We start from the raw sequence: 18,589 nt of genomic DNA, 5'->3' as shown, positions 1-18,589 counted from the left end.
TCGCAATGAAGGCCTAATCATTGTCTGAGGTATCGGTCAGCACTGGTACCCTTGATCTTGGTTTCTTTGTCCTTGGTTTCTTTGTCCTTGGTTTCCCTGTCGAAATTGTCTTCTGCTCAGATATGGGCATCTCCTTATCCAGTGTCCCATCTCTCCACAGTTGAAGCACCGGCTTCTGTCGTTACCTGCTCTGTCCACCTGTGCATTTGTATTGCTGGGCTGCATCTCTACATCCCTGAGTTGCCACTGCAATCTCTCGTTGTCTCCTGAAACACGAAAAAATTCTCTGTACCGTCCTTTTTGGGGAGACAACTGGAAATCAGATGGGACAACCGTCACTTTCATTCCTAATTTCGAGGGCAGTTGTGCATTTGTCTCCTCCACTGTATCCTGTATCCTTTTTATTTTAAGTTCTAGATCCGTTATCCGTTCTTGCTGTTCCCGTTGTCTGGATTCACCATCCCAAAGATGGAATGCAAGCCAGTCTACCGTTAGATTCTGTCTCTTCCTGGCTTTCAATCTTTGTTCCAATCTTTCCAATCGACTTCGCTCAAATGTACCATCTCTTGGAAACTCCTCATCATGTCCCTTTGTCCACAAATACCAATTCTCGACCTGCCTTATAGCTTCTGCACCATAACGGTCGTACATATGATGTGTACAAGTACCTTTTTGTGGAATCTCTGGTTGTCCTTGTGTATTCTTGCAGGCTCCATTTCCCATTCTGCCTTTTATCAAAGTAGCGTTGGATGTGTTGTAGTTTGTTCCTCTAAAGCTTCACTCGTACCTCCAGGAAGGGTCTCTCCACCTGTTCACACGGTGATTTCCAGAGAATCTCCCTCAGCCGTGGCTTTTGCACAATCCAATCTCACAGATCAGTATTTGCAGATGAGCCGGAGGGTCAGTATGAAATGGGTGAATCCTCAGGTGCCCGCTCTGTTGACGGGGAAATCACACAATGGTAACCGCACATATATATCTGTATATAAACTCACCACCTTGCTCAATTTTCCCAGGTTGTCTCCACATTGTTAATATCTCGCAAAGATATCAAAGCTTCTTTCTTGAGACCGCATTTTCATCAATCAAACAATCAATATATTCAATTCAATTTATTCAGTTAAATTTATTCAATTAAATTCAATCAATTAGATTCAATCAATTAACAATTCAATCAATTATTCAATTTCAATTAATTCATCAATATTCATCAATAAATCAAATTAATCATTTTGGATGACTCCTTGCATAAGCCCTTTCCCCAATGATGTCAGGACAGGTCCATCCATTGACGTCACCTCTGGTTCGTACCTCATGTTAATTGATGAATCACCGTCCTGTCCTAGGGTCATATCTGACATATTTCCCCATTTTGCCTGGTCTCCACAAATTTTCTTTGCAACCACTAAAGGCAACTCATCCTTCATTCGTGAGACAGCCAAAATGGATGGCAGATATTAAAGTTCTTTGGGAAAAATATCTCATCATTTTTCTTTTAATAGTACCCAAAATCTCTTGGCAATATAAATTTCGTAAAACTCCTGAAATGGGACTGTCAAATTCCTTCAATCATGCTAAATTTTGAAACTCCATCGCTTGTAATACCCAATTTATCCCATAGGGCTTGAAAGTTCTTTCCCAAGTTCATGCAGCATTCTGCATTTGAACCCTATGATATCATTCATAATAATCATCATGATTTTATAGTCATGGTCCTATCATAATCATCTATTTAAAACGAACATTTCCTTTATCACCACAGCTATGTGGTATAATCAACAATAGAATAAAACTGTACATAGCAACAGGCTACCTCATGGCCACTTAGTATACCTATTGACAATAAGTCATAACAATATCGAATAATCATTGAACAATTCAAAAATCGCTTCCACTGCTCTAGCCGCAGCATCCGTGATATTTGTTTGCTCATTCACTATTCCTGATTCGTCATCAAGGATCTCCATCATCACACAGCGTACTTAATTCCGCATTTTAATGAGAATTCAACAGGAATTTACGACTCAAAGGAAAAAGAACGAGCAGACCTTTTGCAGGATGATCGTTACAAAAATCGTTACATATATTAAAGTATTTATAATGTCGACAAATCATATCTTAATTCTTACAAGATTTGGTTCTTTGAATAAATCACAGCACCGGGAGAACCAGCTCAAAAAATGGATCTTTGTGTTTATTCAGCACCCTAGTAATTGGTTCTTTGTGTACTAATTACACAGCACCCAGGCCCTGCTCATATGGATCTTTGTGCAGCGCTGCACAGCACCTGAGCAAAAGGGGTTTCATCTACATTTTCCCTATCCGGTGTACCATCCGTGATATTTGTTTGCTCATTCACTATTCCTGATTCGTCATCAAGGATCTCCATCATCACACAGCGTACTTAATTCCGCATTTTAATGAGAGTTCAACAGGAATTTACGACTCAAAGGAAAAGAACGAGCAGACATTTTGCAGGACGATAACTGGAATTAGTCGTGAAAATATATCCAAATACACAAAAATACACACCCACACAAATAAACAACATTTATTCCGTTTAACAGAACAAACATTTCCTCTATCATGACATGCATGTCTTCAAAATTATATGACCAAGAGAAAAAGTAAAATTAATTAAAACTGCGAGCAGTGATAATCCGGGGACCATACCGCTCCATCCTGATTGGACGAGTGCGTGCTAGAGTCGTTAACAGCGACAGTCCAGATCCGATTGTTCAAAATTTCAACTCAATCGATCGAAAAATGAACGCAGGGATGCATTTTAAAGGTGCAGTGGCACTAACTGAGTTGCCACGAATATGGCCACGAAATTGCCAATATGGCCATCACAAAATATTTTCCTTAATCAATTGGCTCATAGCATAACCAATCTGTAAGTATTTCATCCGAAGATGTATTTCTGAGGACTTTTAATTAAATAAGTCATTTATAAATCAACGAGTTAATTTATTAAATGATTAATCAATAAATCAATATTTTCCTTGACAGCCACATCACTTGGTCCGTGTCATGTCCAAATATCAGCTTCCTTACTCAAAAGGTGCCTGAGTTAATGTAATGTAATTACTGTAATAAGATTACTGCAATTACTGTAATGATTACTGTAATTACTGTAATTACCGGAACTGTAATTACTGTAATTACCTCAGGTAATTACTGTAATGTTATTACTGTAATTTAATAAGAAATGTAATTAATTAAATGAGTACTTCATTAATCGCTCATAATGAAATAATTCCTTAATTTTCATTCGATTCACTTGACATTCGAATGGGATTTATATATCCGTCAACTAGTTCAATCAATCACTACATTTTATTCAACATAGGCCAAAGTCCACAACAATTTGAAAAATCCTTAATTTTCATTCGATTCACTTTACATTCGAATGGGATTTATATATCCGTCAACTATTTTATTCAATCACTACATTTTATTCAACATAGGCCAAAGTCCACAACAATTTGAAAAATCCTTAATTTTCATTCGATTCACTTTACATTCGAATGGGATTTATATATCCGTCAACTATTTTATTCAATCACTACATTTTATTCAACATAGGCCAAAGTCCACAACAATTTGAAAAATCCTTAATTTTCATTCGATTCACTTTACATTCGAATGGGATTTATATATCCGTCAACTATTTTATTCAATCACTACATTTTATTCAACATAGGCCAAAGTCCACAACAATTTGAAAAATCCTTCATTTTCATTCGATTCACTTTACATTCGAATGGGATTTATATATCCGTCAACTATTTTATTCAATCACTACATTTTATTCAACATAGGCCAAAGTCCACAACAATTTGAAAAATCCTTAATTTTCATTCGATTCACTTTACATTCGAATGGGATTTATATATCCGTCAACTATTTTATTCAATCACTACATTTTATTCAACATAGGCCAAAGTCCACAACAATTTGAAAAATCCTTCATTTTCATTCGATTCACTTTACATTCGAATGGGATTTATATATCCGTCAACTATTTTATTCAATCACTACATTTTATTCAACATAGGCCAAAGTCCACAACAATTTGAAAAATCCTTAATTTTCATTCGATTCACTTTACATTCGAATGGGATTTATATATCCGTCAACTATTTTATTCAATCACTACATTTTATTCAACATAGGCCAAAGTCCACAACAATTTGAAAAATCCTTAATTTTCATTCGATTCACTTTACATTCGAATGGGATTTATATATCCGTCAACTATTTTATTCAATCACTACATTTTATTCAACATAGGCCAAAGTCCACAACAATTTGAAAAATCCTTCATTTTCATTCGATTCACTTTACATTCGAATGGGATTTATATATCCGTCAACTATTTTATTCAATCACTACATTTTATTCAACATAGGCCAAAGTCCACAACAATTTGAAAAATCCTTAATTTTCATTCGATTCACTTTACATTCGAATGGGATTTATATATCCGTCAACTATTTTATTCAATCACTACATTTTATTCAACATAGGCCAAAGTCCACAACAATTTGAAAAATCCTTCATTTTCATTCGATTCACTTTACATTCGAATGGGATTTATATATCCGTCAACTATTTTATTCAATCACTACATTTTATTCAACATAGGCCAAAGTCCACAACAATTTGAAAAATCCTTCATTTTCATTCGATTCACTTTACATTCGAATGGGATTTATATATCCGTCAACTATTTTATTCAATCACTACATTTTATTCAACATAGGCCAAAGTCCACAACAATTTGAAAAATCCTTAATTTTCATTCGATTCACTTTACATTCGAATGGGATTTATATATCCGTCAACTATTTTATTCAATCACTACATTTTATTCAACATAGGCCAAAGTCCACAACAATTTGAAAAATCCTTCATTTTCATTCGATTCACTTTACATTCGATTCACTTTACATTCGATCATTTCGTCGTGTCACCCATGCTATTTATCTGGCAAATTTCGTCACAAAAAACAACAGCACTGGTTTTATTTCCTGGAAGCGTCCTGCAAAACGCTTTGCTTCTCGCAAAACGTCCGCCAATGGGAAGTAAAGGGAGGGAAAAGGAGCGGGAGGAAGAGACAGGGTGCCGGAATGGACATGAGGGACAATGAGGGACAGTGAGGGAGTGTTGGTATGCAATTTTTTATCCAATCGCCATCTTTCACAGTAATTCTGGACCGGCATGAGGCGGGATTGTCTGTCATGAATTTATTTGTTGATCGAACGAGTTTTAATTTGTCTAAATCCGACCAGTCGTTTCCAAAGATATAAGCCTTTTTGTCGCAATACCATAAATTGGAATGAGGTAAAAATATATATATATAAATATAATTCCCTTTCCCGGTTCCCTGTCGCTCGCCGAGCGCCGAGCAAGTCGCTCGCTCGTCGAGCAAGTCGAGCTTCGAGCTTTGAACAAGTGCAAAAAAAAAGAAGTACTTTATACGTGTACGGGTGGGTAAACGAGTGTACCGGCCTTACACGTCCTGGAAGCAAATGGTCGCAAGGTGCACGCTTGCTCCGTTTGCTCCCAGGTCACAGTAAGACCCTTAATGACCAGCGCAAAAATACGTATTTACAGAAATCATTTAGAGAAAAAAAAAACACGAATAAATTGCTACAGTCGTTTAACACGTTTCATCCTTGTATTTCCTATGGACAATCGCCAGTCCCACACACCACATCCTCCATCTTCAGAATTCATATTTCATAATGGACAGATCCCCAAGAGGTCATGCTCACCTTGACCCTTGACGACGTCCACTCGAAATTCCAGCGGTGCCTCCAGATTGTTGGAGAATTTGTAGCTGAGAGACTCACAGGACTCCAATGACCGGACACAGGTTTACAAAAGGTCTGGTTTATTAACTGGTTATTCACTTCATTCCATTTACCAAATAATACCGCATAATATAATGGATCAGGTTAACTCTTTTCGCATGGTCCTTCTCGTTCGGCTGATGTTCCTCTGCCACTCCCGTTGGTCAGAGCTTCTGGTAGCAGGTTCTGTCGACTCCACGTTTGCTCTCGTTTATATGGACAAACTGGACTTAATCCCCTCTCCGCTAATGCCCCGAGGTCATGCATGTACCAAGTCCTGGTATCAGCTCGCTCCCCTCCTGTTGTGAGTTCCGTTTACCAAACGATAGGGGGGTGCTTCAGCCAGGGGCTGTGACCAGGTGGACAAGAGATCATCATGTTCGGGCGCATTCCTGACTCATTTACAAACTCGTCTTTCACAGAGTTTGCATGTAAAATGTATCTGCTTTGTTACCAGGTTAATTAATAAGTTACCAGTGCCAATTAATAAGTTACACTGATTACACTTCCACACCACCCACGTCCTCCAATTGGCCGCCCAATTTGCTTTCTAATCCCCCCAATTTGCTTTCTAATCCCCCCATTTGATTTTCCATATCATTTTTCAATCCCCCAATTTGGTTTTCCACTCGCTCACCCTGAGCCTTCATTTCTTCCATTTGATTAGCCATCCACTCCCCCATTCGGCTCATTTCTTCACTCCTTTTGTTATTTCCGCACTTTGACTCTGCCATGTATGCGCCGAATTGTGCCATGAATTGCTGCAGGTCAAAAACCGTTGGTACAGCGGGCTCGGATACCACGGCCATGTGCGAGGCGCCGCCATTTTGTTCCTCTGCCACCCCTACTGCTGCACCCTCATCAATGTTCTCTTCCATTTCTCCCAATTGTCCCAATTCTTCCCGGGGGTCGTGGGTCGATTCTACCTCTGCCTCTACCTCCTCATTCACCCCCACCGGCATCCGACCGCCTTGGCTATCCATGGCACGATTTAATTTAGATGCTCTATACAATTTTGGCCGCTCGTAATTTTGAATGCGTTACGCGCACTTCGGGTCAAATCCCACTCCCTGACACCAATTGTTGCGGATCTCCAACGTCGGCCTTCCCCTTACCAAGGGGGGATTAATCCCCTTGTCTTTTTACTAGCCGACGCGATCTGGGGCTATCACGTTCCTTCCGGTCGGTGTTAAATAGGGTTGTAAGCCGTATTCTTATTACCTAAGTACTAACACCTGTCGTGAAGCAAGGAAATAACCCCACCCACACCACGGTTTTAGTGGACACGCCGAGCGATAGCGAGCCGCGATTCGGGCCGTTAACGGGAACTAACCCGATTGGAGCGGTTGTGATCGTGCCACGCTTACCCAATGGAGAAATCACTAAGACGGTCGAATTAAGAGGAAAACAGGAAGAACAAGTAATTTATTACACACTTTGTACACTGAAGAAGAAGAAGAAGCAGAAGCAATGTACAGTGAAGAGGAAGAAGCAGATACACAGGGCAGCCTTATAACAGTCTTAACTTATCCCTGGACACGGGCCCGTTCACACCGAGTCAAACTCTCAGACTCACTCACACGGGGTTTGTAGATGGTCAGGCGATGGTCCCAAGGATCTTGTTCACAGCTCGCTCCGGTCCCCGAGTCGAACCGTGGAGGCGATGGTAGACGGCAGGAAAGATCTTCGCGTGTCGGTGGCGCGGATCGGGCAATTACATCGGGGAAAGGTAGGCTGGCTAACGGTTACGTTGTGGCTCACGGCCGTGTATGTAATAGAAGGACCGGCGCTTGATATGCGCTCCCTGTAAGCCCACAGCCAAATTCCCACCGAGCCCTTGCAATCTATCAGGATAGCGCGTCTCTCCCGATGGTTCACAATGGCACTTTCCCCAGCAAGTCCTTGTAACCAACAATGCAATGCGCTCCAAACCAAGTCCTCAAGTCCTTTACCACTGTCTTATGCACGTGAGTCCTCTAGTCCTTTGCCACTGCCATATGCATGTGAGTCCTCCTTAAGGGCTTTGCGCTTGTGGTTATATAGCGCTGCTTCAGCCAACCCTCTCGAACCTCTAGTCGCACCCTTACCACGCCCGACCAGGCCATCTCACCCTAGCCCTGGTTGGTTGTTGGCGTCTTACCGGCTCCGCCCTTGATGTCTGCTTGACGTGGCCACACCCCCGACCTCGCGCTCCACCCCCTTTTCAGGCCTTACCTCGTGGCATTTGGGCTGGTTCGAGCGAAAGCCCAAGGGCAGCGAACACTACTGGCAAGCAAGGTGCAACAAACTGCGAGCATCCTAATGCGAGGGGCAATGGGGTGCAGACTGGATGGTGTGCAATGGAGTCGATTGGAGGGAGGGCTGCAGAATGAACGGGGCCTACTCTTATTTGATTTACACAACGCAGATGATAACTATTGGAAATGGCCTTATCTCACATATACTAAGAAATAACTAACGTTCTCAGGTGACCTACGTGTTGCTCGTGGACTAACTATGGGGGCAGAACCTTTAACCTTTATTAATCAAATATGTACACTTTCAGAACCACAACAATACATATTATATACACACACATTGATATGTGATTATACATATTATATACACACACATTGATATGTGATTATACATATTATATACACACATATTGATATGTGATTATACATATTATATACACACACATTGATATGTGATTATACATATTATATACACACATTGACATGTGATTATACATATTATATACACACACATTGATACGTGATTATACATATTATATACACACACATTGATATGTGATTATACATATTATATACACACATTGACATGTGATTATACATATTATATACACACACATTGATATGTGATTATACATATTATATACACACATTGACATGTGATTATACATATTATATACACACACATTGATATGTGATAATACATATTATATACACACATTGATATGTGATTATACATATTATATACACACACATTGATATGTGATAATACATATTATATACACACACATTGATATGTGATAATACATATTATATACACACATTGATATGTGATTATACATATTATATACACACATTGATACGTGATTTACATATTATATACACACACATTGATATGTGATTATACATATTATATACACACACATTGATATGTGATTATACATATTATATACACACACATTGATATGTGATTATACATATGATATACACACATTGATATGTGATTATACATATGACATACACACATTGATATGTGATTATACCTATTATATACACACACATTGATATGTGATTATACATATGATATACACACATTGATATGTGATTATACCTATTATATACACACACATTGATATGTGATTATACATAATATGGCAACTACTGTTTCAAGGCAACTACCTCCTCGCAGCATTCAGTGTACCATGGGCGGGAGGAATGTAGGATATACCTGAGAATGAGCTGGTGTGAATCCGTCCATAAGAAAGAGCAGATTTTCTTTGGACGAATTTACAGCCTCGTTAGTATCGGGCGGCAGTTTATCGCAAGGTGGGGATTCAAACCCTGGCTCGACAACATTGAGGCGAGTGTGTGTAACTCTCTGTAGGTCAACCTGTTCGGGTTTGGGTTTCAACCCTTTCACAAACCTGATCCAATGTAGTCTTTCCGGCTGGTCTGAGACAATAGAGAGCAGTAAGAATCCGAATTTAGAAAGATACTCACTCCACATTGAACATTCGAGAATATGCCCCGTGGACGGGTCCAAACGTCGAAGAGATGCAATGGGATATTTTAAATTAACATTTTCGTGAGGATAACCGGCTTAACATTGCAAGCGATGGAGGTTATTTCGTAATGCGGCGCCCCCTGCTGGCACTGCACCAGAACACATTGTATTTGCCGTGTGAGAAAAAACGAAACAGGTTTGGCCACCCGGTTCGTGAAAGACTTTGGAGGTAGACTTTCCATAGCCATCCCACATGACGTAATAATTAGGGTAGTAATCATAGTAATAATTTACTAATAGTAATCGTAATATTGTGGGACATTGACCGTGGGACACTGACTTTGTCACAGACATTTCAGTGACTCTTCTCCATCTTCGTTTATAGTTATACCAAGTGGGTTTAGCTGTTCGGAACGTGGTGTGTATCAGGTACTTATGTGGAGAGGAGGAGAAAGTTAAGGGGATTGTAGTGGTCTGGAAGGGATGTTTGAGAATGTTCGAAAGGTGTTACAAGGTAATGCTGCGTTCTGAAAAAGGCTGCGAGGCGGAAATCGCCAAAGCAAGCGATACACAGTAACACAAACACAATGGACGTAAAGCCCCGCCTCGTGAATTTGGCCCCGCCTCGTGATTTTGGCCCCGCCTCGTGATTTTGGCCCCGCCTCGTGATTTTGGCCCCGCCTCGTGATTTTGGCCCCGCCTCTTGATTTTGGCCCCGCCTCTTGATTTTTGCCCCGGGTCTTGATTTGGGCCCCGCCTCTTGATTTTTGCCCCGCCTTTTCATTTAAGCTCCGCCTCTTCATTTAAGCTCCGCCTCTGCATTTGTCTCCGCCTTTTCATTTTTCCTCTGTTGCCTTTTCACTCAGATTTTTCTCTTTTCTGCTCAAGCCTTTCGCCTTTTCCTTTCGTGGCCACGCCTCTTATAGATTTTCGATTCACCCCTTATTTTTGAACCAATCCCTTCTTGCCTTTTAATTTCTTACTCCTCCCTCACCCTGCTCACGCTTTCCTTCTCTCCACCTCCTCCACAAACCCGACCGCTCACCCTCCTCCTCCTCCTCGTCCTCCCGCCCCGCCCCTCCATCCCGGTCTCCCTGGCTCCCTTTGCACGGCGCGGCCCGTTGAATGAACAAGGCGCAGCCTGCGCATGGCGAGCTCTCGGCGGAAAGCGGGCTGAGTAGCCGGGCAGCAGCGCGGCCTCTCCCACCGATCCCCACGTCCGTTCTCCGGGCGCGTCCGGCCCTTTTCCCACCCTCGGAGCCCAAGCAGCGCCGGGCCGGGCCGGCCGCGTTCCGAGGCTGGCGGCGTGTGGAGCTCGCTGCCCATGTGCCGGCGCGGCGCGGCAACGGGCGCCCGTCGCTCCGAGCCCGCCGGGCCCGCACCCGGGCTTGGCCACGCAGCCGGTCCCGCACCCGGGCCTGGCCACGCAGCCGGTCCCGCACCCGGGCCTGGCCACGCAGCCGGTCCCGCACCCGGGCCTGGCCACGCAGCCGGGCATGACCGCGGCGGCCGGCGCGGCGCTCTCCTCGCACGGGCACGGCCCGTCTGACCCGTTCTATTCCTCCCCGTTCGGTCCCTTCTACAGGCGGCACACTCCGTACGTGATCCAGCCCGAGTACCGGCTCCACGAACTCAACAAGCGGCTCCAGGCGCGAACTGAGGTGGGTGAAGCTGCCGGGACGGGCCCGATGCTGCAACTTTGGGGAACGGTTGTTGCGGTTGCTTTTGGACGGTGCAGACCTTGCAGTAGCGGTTGTGGTGGCTCTGACATGCGGACATATTCCTGGTGCTATGGATCTAGGAGACGCGGTCCTCTATTTGGACAAGTTGTAGTCGTGAGGTGTTGCTGGTACGACGAGATAATCACATACATTGGGATTGTGGTCTTGGTGTATTCCTATGGCTATGGTGGTGGGATGCCAGGGTTGTGGTGATAAAAGTGTAAGCACTAAGCACGTGCAAGTATTGCCGAGGGAATAGTGGTGGCTGGTGGAAGCAAGAGTGAAACGTGTTGACAGGACGAAGGGAAAGAACGTTGTTGTGGTGGATGGATGTGGGCAAATTGTGGTGGAGGATGGATGAGGGCAAATTGTGGTGGAGGATGGATGAGGGCAAGTTGTGGTGCAGGGTGGATGAGGGCCAGTTGTGGTGGAGGATGGATGAGGGCAAGTTGTGGTGGTGGAGGATGGATGAGGGCCAGTTGTGGTGGTGGAGGATGGATGAGGGCCAGTTGTGGTGGTGGTGGAGGATGGATGAGGGCAAGTTGTGGTGGAGGATGGATGAGGGCAAGTTGTGGTGGTGGAGGATGGATGAGGGCAAGTTGTGGTGGAGGATGGATGAGGGCAAGTTGTGGTGGAGGATGGATGAGGGCAAGTTGTGGTGCAGGATGGATGAGGGCAAGTTGTGGTGGAGGATGGATGAGGGCAAGTTGTGCAGGATGGATGAGGGCAGGTTGTGGTGGAGGATGGATGAGGGCAAGTTGTGGTGGAGGATGGATGAGGGCAAGTTGTGGTGGAGGATGGATGAGGGCAAGTTGTGGTGGAGGATGGATAAGGGCAAGTTGTGGTGGAGGATGGATGAGGGCAAGTTGTGGTGGTGGAGGATGGATGAGGGCGAGTTGTTGTTGTTGTTGTGCTGGAGGATGTATGCGGGCAAGTTGTGGTGGTGGTGGAGGATGGATGAGGGCAAGTTGTGGTGGTGGTGGAGGATGGATGAGGGCAAGTTGTGGTGGTGGTGGATGGATGAGGGCAAGTTGTGGTGGTGATGGAGGATGGATGAGGGCAAGTTGTGGTGATGGTTGAGGATGGATGAGGGCAAGTTGTGGTGGTGGTGGTGGTGGTGGTGGAGGATGCATGAGGGCAAGTTGTGGTGGTGGTGGTGGAGGATGTATGAGGGCTAGTTGTGGTTGAGGATGGATGAGGGAAAGTTGTGGTGGAGGATGGATGAGGGCAAGTTGTGGTGGAGGATGGATGAGGGCAAGTTGTGGTGGAGGATGGATGAGGGCAAGTTGTGGTGGAGGATGGATGAGGGCAAGTTGTGGTGGAGGATGGATGAGGGCAAGTTGTGGTGGAGGATGGATGAGGGCAAGTTGTGGTGGAGGATGGATGAGGGCAAGTTGTGGTGGAGGATGGATGAGGGCAAGTTGTGGTGGAGGATGGATGAGGGCAAGTTGTGGTGGAGGATGGATGAGGGCAAGTTGTGGTGGAGGATGGATGAGGGCAAGTTGTGGTGGTGGATGGATGAGGGCAAGTTGTGGTGGTGGTGGTGGAGGATGGATGAGGGCAAGTTGTGGTGGTGGTGGAGGATGGATGAGGGCAAGTTGTGGTGGAGGATGGATGAGGGCAAGTTGTGGTGTAGGATGGATGAGGGCAAGTTGTGGTGAAGGATGGATGAGGGCAAGTTGTGGTGGTGGTGGAGGATGGATGAGGGTGAGTTGTTGTTGTGCTGCTGGAGGATGGATGAGGGAAAGTTGTGGTGGTGGTGGAGGATGGATGAGGGCAAGTTGTGGTGGTGGTGGCAGGACGAGGAGTGATGCCACTCATGTGACTGGAAATTTTGGTGGTGGGGGATAAGGTGAGCGAAAATTGTGGTTTAGGTGGTGATTGATGGGGTGCGCTCAAATGTACTGATTGGCATGGTGCGGTGAGGATAATTCATCCTGTTGGCAGTGGGCTGAGAATAAGTTTTGGTGTTGGGCTGGAGGCAAATTGTGGTGGTGGTGGTGGTGGTGGTGGTGTCGGTGGCTGAGTATAAATTGGGATGGCATTTGGCATGGGAAAGTGACATTGTGGTGGTTTTGGTGCATGGGCAAATTATGTTGGTGGTGGCAGCAACAATGTGAAGTGGCGGTGGTGGTGGTGGTGGAGTTGGAGGAGGAGTTGGAGGAATGAGAGGAAATTGTAGTGGTATTGGAATTTGTGTATGTCGGGGTTGTGGTGCTGTATTGACAGTGCGTCATTTTGTTGGCAGCAGACCGATGAAGTGGAGTCGTCGTGATGGTGTTTGCGATGGGACAGAGCAGAGAGGGGATGTTGTAGTTGCAGTAGTCGTGGAATAATGAAAGTGGCAGTGGAATTGGTGTGTGTCGTTTTTGTCTTGGTTGTGGTGATGGAGGAAGGAGTACGTGCGATTGTAATGTCCATAACCTGACTTCCGGTTTGGTGTTTTCTCCATGTGCCGGTTGAATCTGCAGAACTGTGGTTGAATCCCCCATGCTCCCAACACTTCCTCCTCTGTCCATAACTGTGTGAACCTCAAACGTCTGAGATTGCGCTCCAACTCCAACCTGACAGATCTCTCGATCCAGGTCATTGCTGATAAACCAGACATCATTTGTTTAACAGAATCCTTCCTTCCACATGACGTCCCTGACTCCTTTATGTGTCTCCCCGACTATTGTCTCCTCTAATTTTACAGGCCTGAACCCCGCCCTGGCGACGCACTTGCACTTTGCATTAATAACTCAATTTGTCACCGTCTGTGTACTGATCTTGCATCTACCAACCCCTAGGAGTACCTTTGGCTGTGACTTCCCCATCCGCTCCCAGTTCATGTTCATATGTGTATTATGGCTGACGACCCCAAGGCAGTGTTCTGGGCCCAGTCTTATTCTTACTCTCATCGACGATCTCTCTGACTCTTTGTAAAATCCTCTATCTATTTGCTGATGACTTCAGCCCTGACATCCCTCACCCCCTCGGACAGGTAAGCTGTAGCTTCTTTCCCTCTCTTCAGACCTTGATAGAATGACAAGTTGGTCAAACACTTGGAATATCACCTTCGATCATGACAAGTCTCCCACTCTGACTATCTCTCAGCAAAAGGAACGTCTGGTAAACCCTCGTATCTACGTTCTTAATCCGCTTGAAGAAGTTCAGGTATTAAAACTCCTGGGTCTCACTATCAGCCATGATCCTTGTTGGGTAAACCACATTTCAACGTTAACCTGCAAAGCCAGCCGCCAACTGTGCATCCTCCTTCGTACAAAGTCCTTCCTTGGCACACCTGAACTTTTATCCACCTACAAGGCCTCCATCTGCAGCTTGATGGAGTAATGCTCTCCCCTCCGAGCTGGCTTCCCTGTGTCTGGTCTTGCACCCTCGCTCTTCCCATGCTTCATGTTCCAACAGTCCACGCTCCGTCCTCCATCGACCATCTTCTGATGAAACTCCCAACATCCAGAGCCACTGCTGTGCTCCACTCATTTGCTCCTCTTTTTTTTTTCTTCTCTGGAGCCAACTTCCACATTCTCTTCAATCTCATTCTTCCCTCCAGGTCTTCAAGACAGCTGTTCGACACCATCTCAGATCATCCCCAATCCAAAACCATGATCTTTTTGACGCTGATAAATCCCCCATCCTTCCCCTATGCCCCCAAGCCCACATGTTTCCAGGTTTCTACCTTACAAAGTGCTTCCTTCCTGAGAGCTTCTGTATCAATCTCGTCAACCCGGTGCATTTTCCCATCTCTCCACCACACTTTTTTTTTTTCCATCTCCCTCTATTTTGTTCCTCAACCCTGGCGTCGCCCCTCCCTCCTCCCCCCCCCCCCCTCTTTCTGCTGTCCCTTTTGTTGTGTTGTAAGTGCTGATCCATTATATGTTGTTGCTCTTCCACGAGCCTTGACTGTGTATACAACACCCCCCCCCCCGCCCCCCAAACAATCTCCCACCCCCAAAATAAGGTATACAAACATGTTTGTGGTGTCGGATGTGCGGTGTGTTAGTTGTGACATTGTAACGAGTGTGTTGTTGTCTTGGTGATGTGTAGTAGTGATTTTGGCAACGGCTGCAGGACGACTGTGTGCGTAGAAATGGTGGCGGTGCAACTCAATTGTGGTGTTGGATCAAAGGTGTGTTGCAGTGTGATATCGGAGCACGACTATCATATGGTGGTGCTACTTACAACCATTGTGTCATTTAAAGCCATTGCTTTTAAAGGTTGTGTCACTGGGTGGTGGTTAATGTTTTGAATGAACTCGTGGGCCCGTTGGACCAAATTGTCATCGGTCTTGACGTCTTCATTGGCCTTGTAGCATACCTGCCACCTTTACTTGAGCATTAACTTGCCTTTCACCAAGGCCAGCTGTGCTTGGGCCAGGGGGGGATTATACGTTAGTTATTATTATTGCCAAATGTTGCAACAATTATTATTGTTGTGAATATTACTAGTATTAATTAAATATGTGCTCTGTTAGAATGTTATCATTGTTTTTGTAATTGGAATGCCATGTCATGGAAAGACCTATTAAACTGCTCTGTGCACTTAGCATGGCGCACGTTTAGAAACATGGGAATTTTGCCAGATTATTTGTAGTTAATTATCCTAATCAACTCTGAAAATCATAGCGATCATTTCAGTTTACCACATGCCACATCAGAAAGCTCCAGTAGAAAAAACACACACACACACACGCACACACACACACGCACACACACACACACACGCACAGTTTTTTTATTTTTGTTTCTCACAATTCGATCTCTTATGATTTTCAAATCTTATTTCTCTTTTTCAATTCTTATTTAAAAATGCATTTAATTAATTGTACAGTATTGGTTGTTCCTAAACTTAAATATAAATAATTTAAAGGATTGTTGTAAATGATGTTAATTTCACAACATCCCATATTCAACTTTATTTAAATTGTAAACCTCAAAACATAGTTCCTCTACCTAAAGCAAGAACGTTAACCTGTAAGCAATTGACTAGATTCCTGACTGCATGGATCATCAGCTGGGCACCGTTCTTCCTCGAGGTTTCGATCCTTTCAGCCTAGGAGCTCTCCAAACGGTGGATCCACAACCTCGATCATTGATTCACATCAATAGATGGTACATCAGTAGATCCACAACCTCAGTTGCGTCCAGGCATTCAGTCAACCCATCAATGCAACATCATTTATTCCAACTTTACTCGCTATAGGATTTAATGTGTTATCATATACTAGCAACGGTACAATTGGGAAGCCCAAATGAAAAGGCAAAATATTAGAAATTGAAGGCTTTTTAAATTTTAAACGATTCAGATAAACATCCGTTGAATCATATCACACCCAAATCATCAAAATTTAAACAGTACATGGCGCCCATTTTGAAAAAAGATTGCATTCTGCAAAACGGAAGCGGCCGCTACACGTCTTTCTCAGTCGCACGTTTATGTGTGAAGAGTGCACGCCGAATCTGTAACACAGAAGCGGCCGCTACACCTGTTTCTCAGTCGCTTTGCACGCACTGCCGTGTTAATTCGGAGCCGCACGTTTATATAGGAAGAGTTCGTCAGGAGTCGATCTACTCTCTCCTGGTACATAGAATAAACTATTTGTGGAATTTCAACAAAAGCCACATCACTGTTCATATCGGTAAATATTATTCCATTGTGTTTGGAAAAACTGGAAAACTTGGAAAACTTGGAAAACTTGGAAAAACAATATAGCCTATTTTACTCCAGGGGGTCCCAGGAATACCCACCCAAAATATCGTTGCGATCGGTTCAGCCATTTTTGCGGTGCCTTCAAACGGACAGATGGATGGACATTTGGTGAATTATAGTAAGATTTATTTATTGGGTCAGGGTGGGGAGGGGGGGATTATACGTTAGTTTTTATTGCACTTAGCATGGCGCACGTTTAGAAACATGGGAATTTATTTATAACTCCATAATATGATAATACGTTAAATCATGCACATCTTACCTTAAATAAACCATATCTACCAGCCAGCATGACGACACCAACTACCTCTGGATTTTCCTGACATTCGCCGCCACATCATTCGACGCCCCGACATTCGCCGCCCCGACATTCGCCGCCCCGACATTCGCCGCCCCGACATTCGCCGCCGCGACATTCGCCGCCGCGACATTCGCCGCCCCGACATTCGCCGCCGCGACATTCTCCGCCCCGACATTCGCCGCCCCGACATTCGCCGCCCCGACATTCGCCGCCGCGACATTCGCCGCCCCGACATTCGCCACCGCGACATTCGCCGCCCCGACATTCTCCGCCCCGACATTCGCCGCCCCGACATTCGCCGCCCCGACATTCGCCGCCCCGACATTCGCCGCCCCGACATTCGCCGCCCCGACATTCGCCGCCCCGACATTCGCCGCCCCGACATTCGCCGCCGCGACATTCGCCGCCCCGACATTCGCCGCCCCGACATTCGCCGTCCCACCCTGCTGTTGGCGTTTCCCACTTCTCCTACTGTTCCCTTTGGTATGTTGTGTCCTGATTTGTTCTGTGCCATAGCTCTTCCACGAGCCTAGATCATATAGTAAACCTCCCCTACCCTTACCCCTACCCCACCCCCATTCATGCAATGCCCCCACATTTGCAGATTCGACATTTGCGGTGTTTTCCAGGAACAAACCCCCCAGGGATATCTGGGTCCGACTGGAATTGCACGGAGATATTTTGTGGTTTATGTGTCTGCACTCGACGTTTTGGGTAAAATCCATACAAGACATTCGGACGCGCTGAACAGATTGATCCATTTATTTAAAGGTGATTTCCAGCTGAGGACTTTGTGTTTCTTCAGACTTTAATATCGAGCATTCTGTTTTACCTTCAGTTCTTGCATTGACCTACTGGTTAAATCAAAAACAGTTTTTAGTTCGATATTCATAATGAAGACCAGCCCAGGAAATTCGTTTTGACCATTCACTGCCTAAATCCATTCTGCCTCTTGTGACGTGTGCTCCACACCGACCATTCATGCAATGAGGAAAGGTCCGACCAAAGGATCGTTTCGCTTTTAGTCTTTACTTTTGATCAAAGTCTGCCATTTGTCCAATCTTCCCAACAATTGTGTTCGGCCTGGCAGAATGGCCTGGAGGTAAGCACACTCGCCTCAGCTGTCGAGCCTGGGTTTGAATCCTGACCCAGCTATAAACCGTCATCCTGGGGTTTCACAGGCAAGGTGATTGATCAGTGCGTGTGCGTCGTCCCTCGGCTGGACGTGTAAACTGGGTGTCCTGTCTACCAACATTCGT

At 44.8% G+C, this 18,589-nt stretch overlaps 1 protein-coding gene across 15 annotated transcripts in view; it reads left to right on the top strand.

Moving 5' to 3' along the window:
* LOC137420580 (LIM domain-binding protein 2) overlaps window positions 1–18,589 on the top strand; it is a 599,034-nt gene that overhangs the window by 384,365 nt on the left and 196,080 nt on the right. For 8 of the 15 annotated variants that reach the window (XM_068105749.2, XM_068105748.2, XM_068105757.2 and 5 more), the window contains exon 1: window positions 10,663–11,260. The exons of 1 other annotated variant lie outside the window; for it this stretch is intronic. In XM_068105749.2, coding sequence (XP_067961850.1) covers window positions 11,096–11,260 — 165 coding nt within the window. In that variant the 5' untranslated portion in view covers window positions 10,663–11,095. Of the gene's footprint in view, window positions 1–10,662; window positions 11,261–18,589 lie in introns of those variants that run through there. 6 more of the 15 variants (XM_068105752.2, XM_068105751.2, XM_068105762.2 and 3 more) reach the window with 2 other exon arrangements.

The sequence above is a fragment of the Myxine glutinosa genome, chromosome 2, assembly GCF_964187855.1.
Source record: "Myxine glutinosa chromosome 2, kmMyxGlut1.1, whole genome shotgun sequence".
NCBI lineage: Eukaryota > Metazoa > Chordata > Myxini > Myxiniformes > Myxinidae > Myxine > Myxine glutinosa.
Note: the sequence above shows the minus strand (reverse complement) of the source record. Positions and strands in the feature narration are given on the sequence as shown.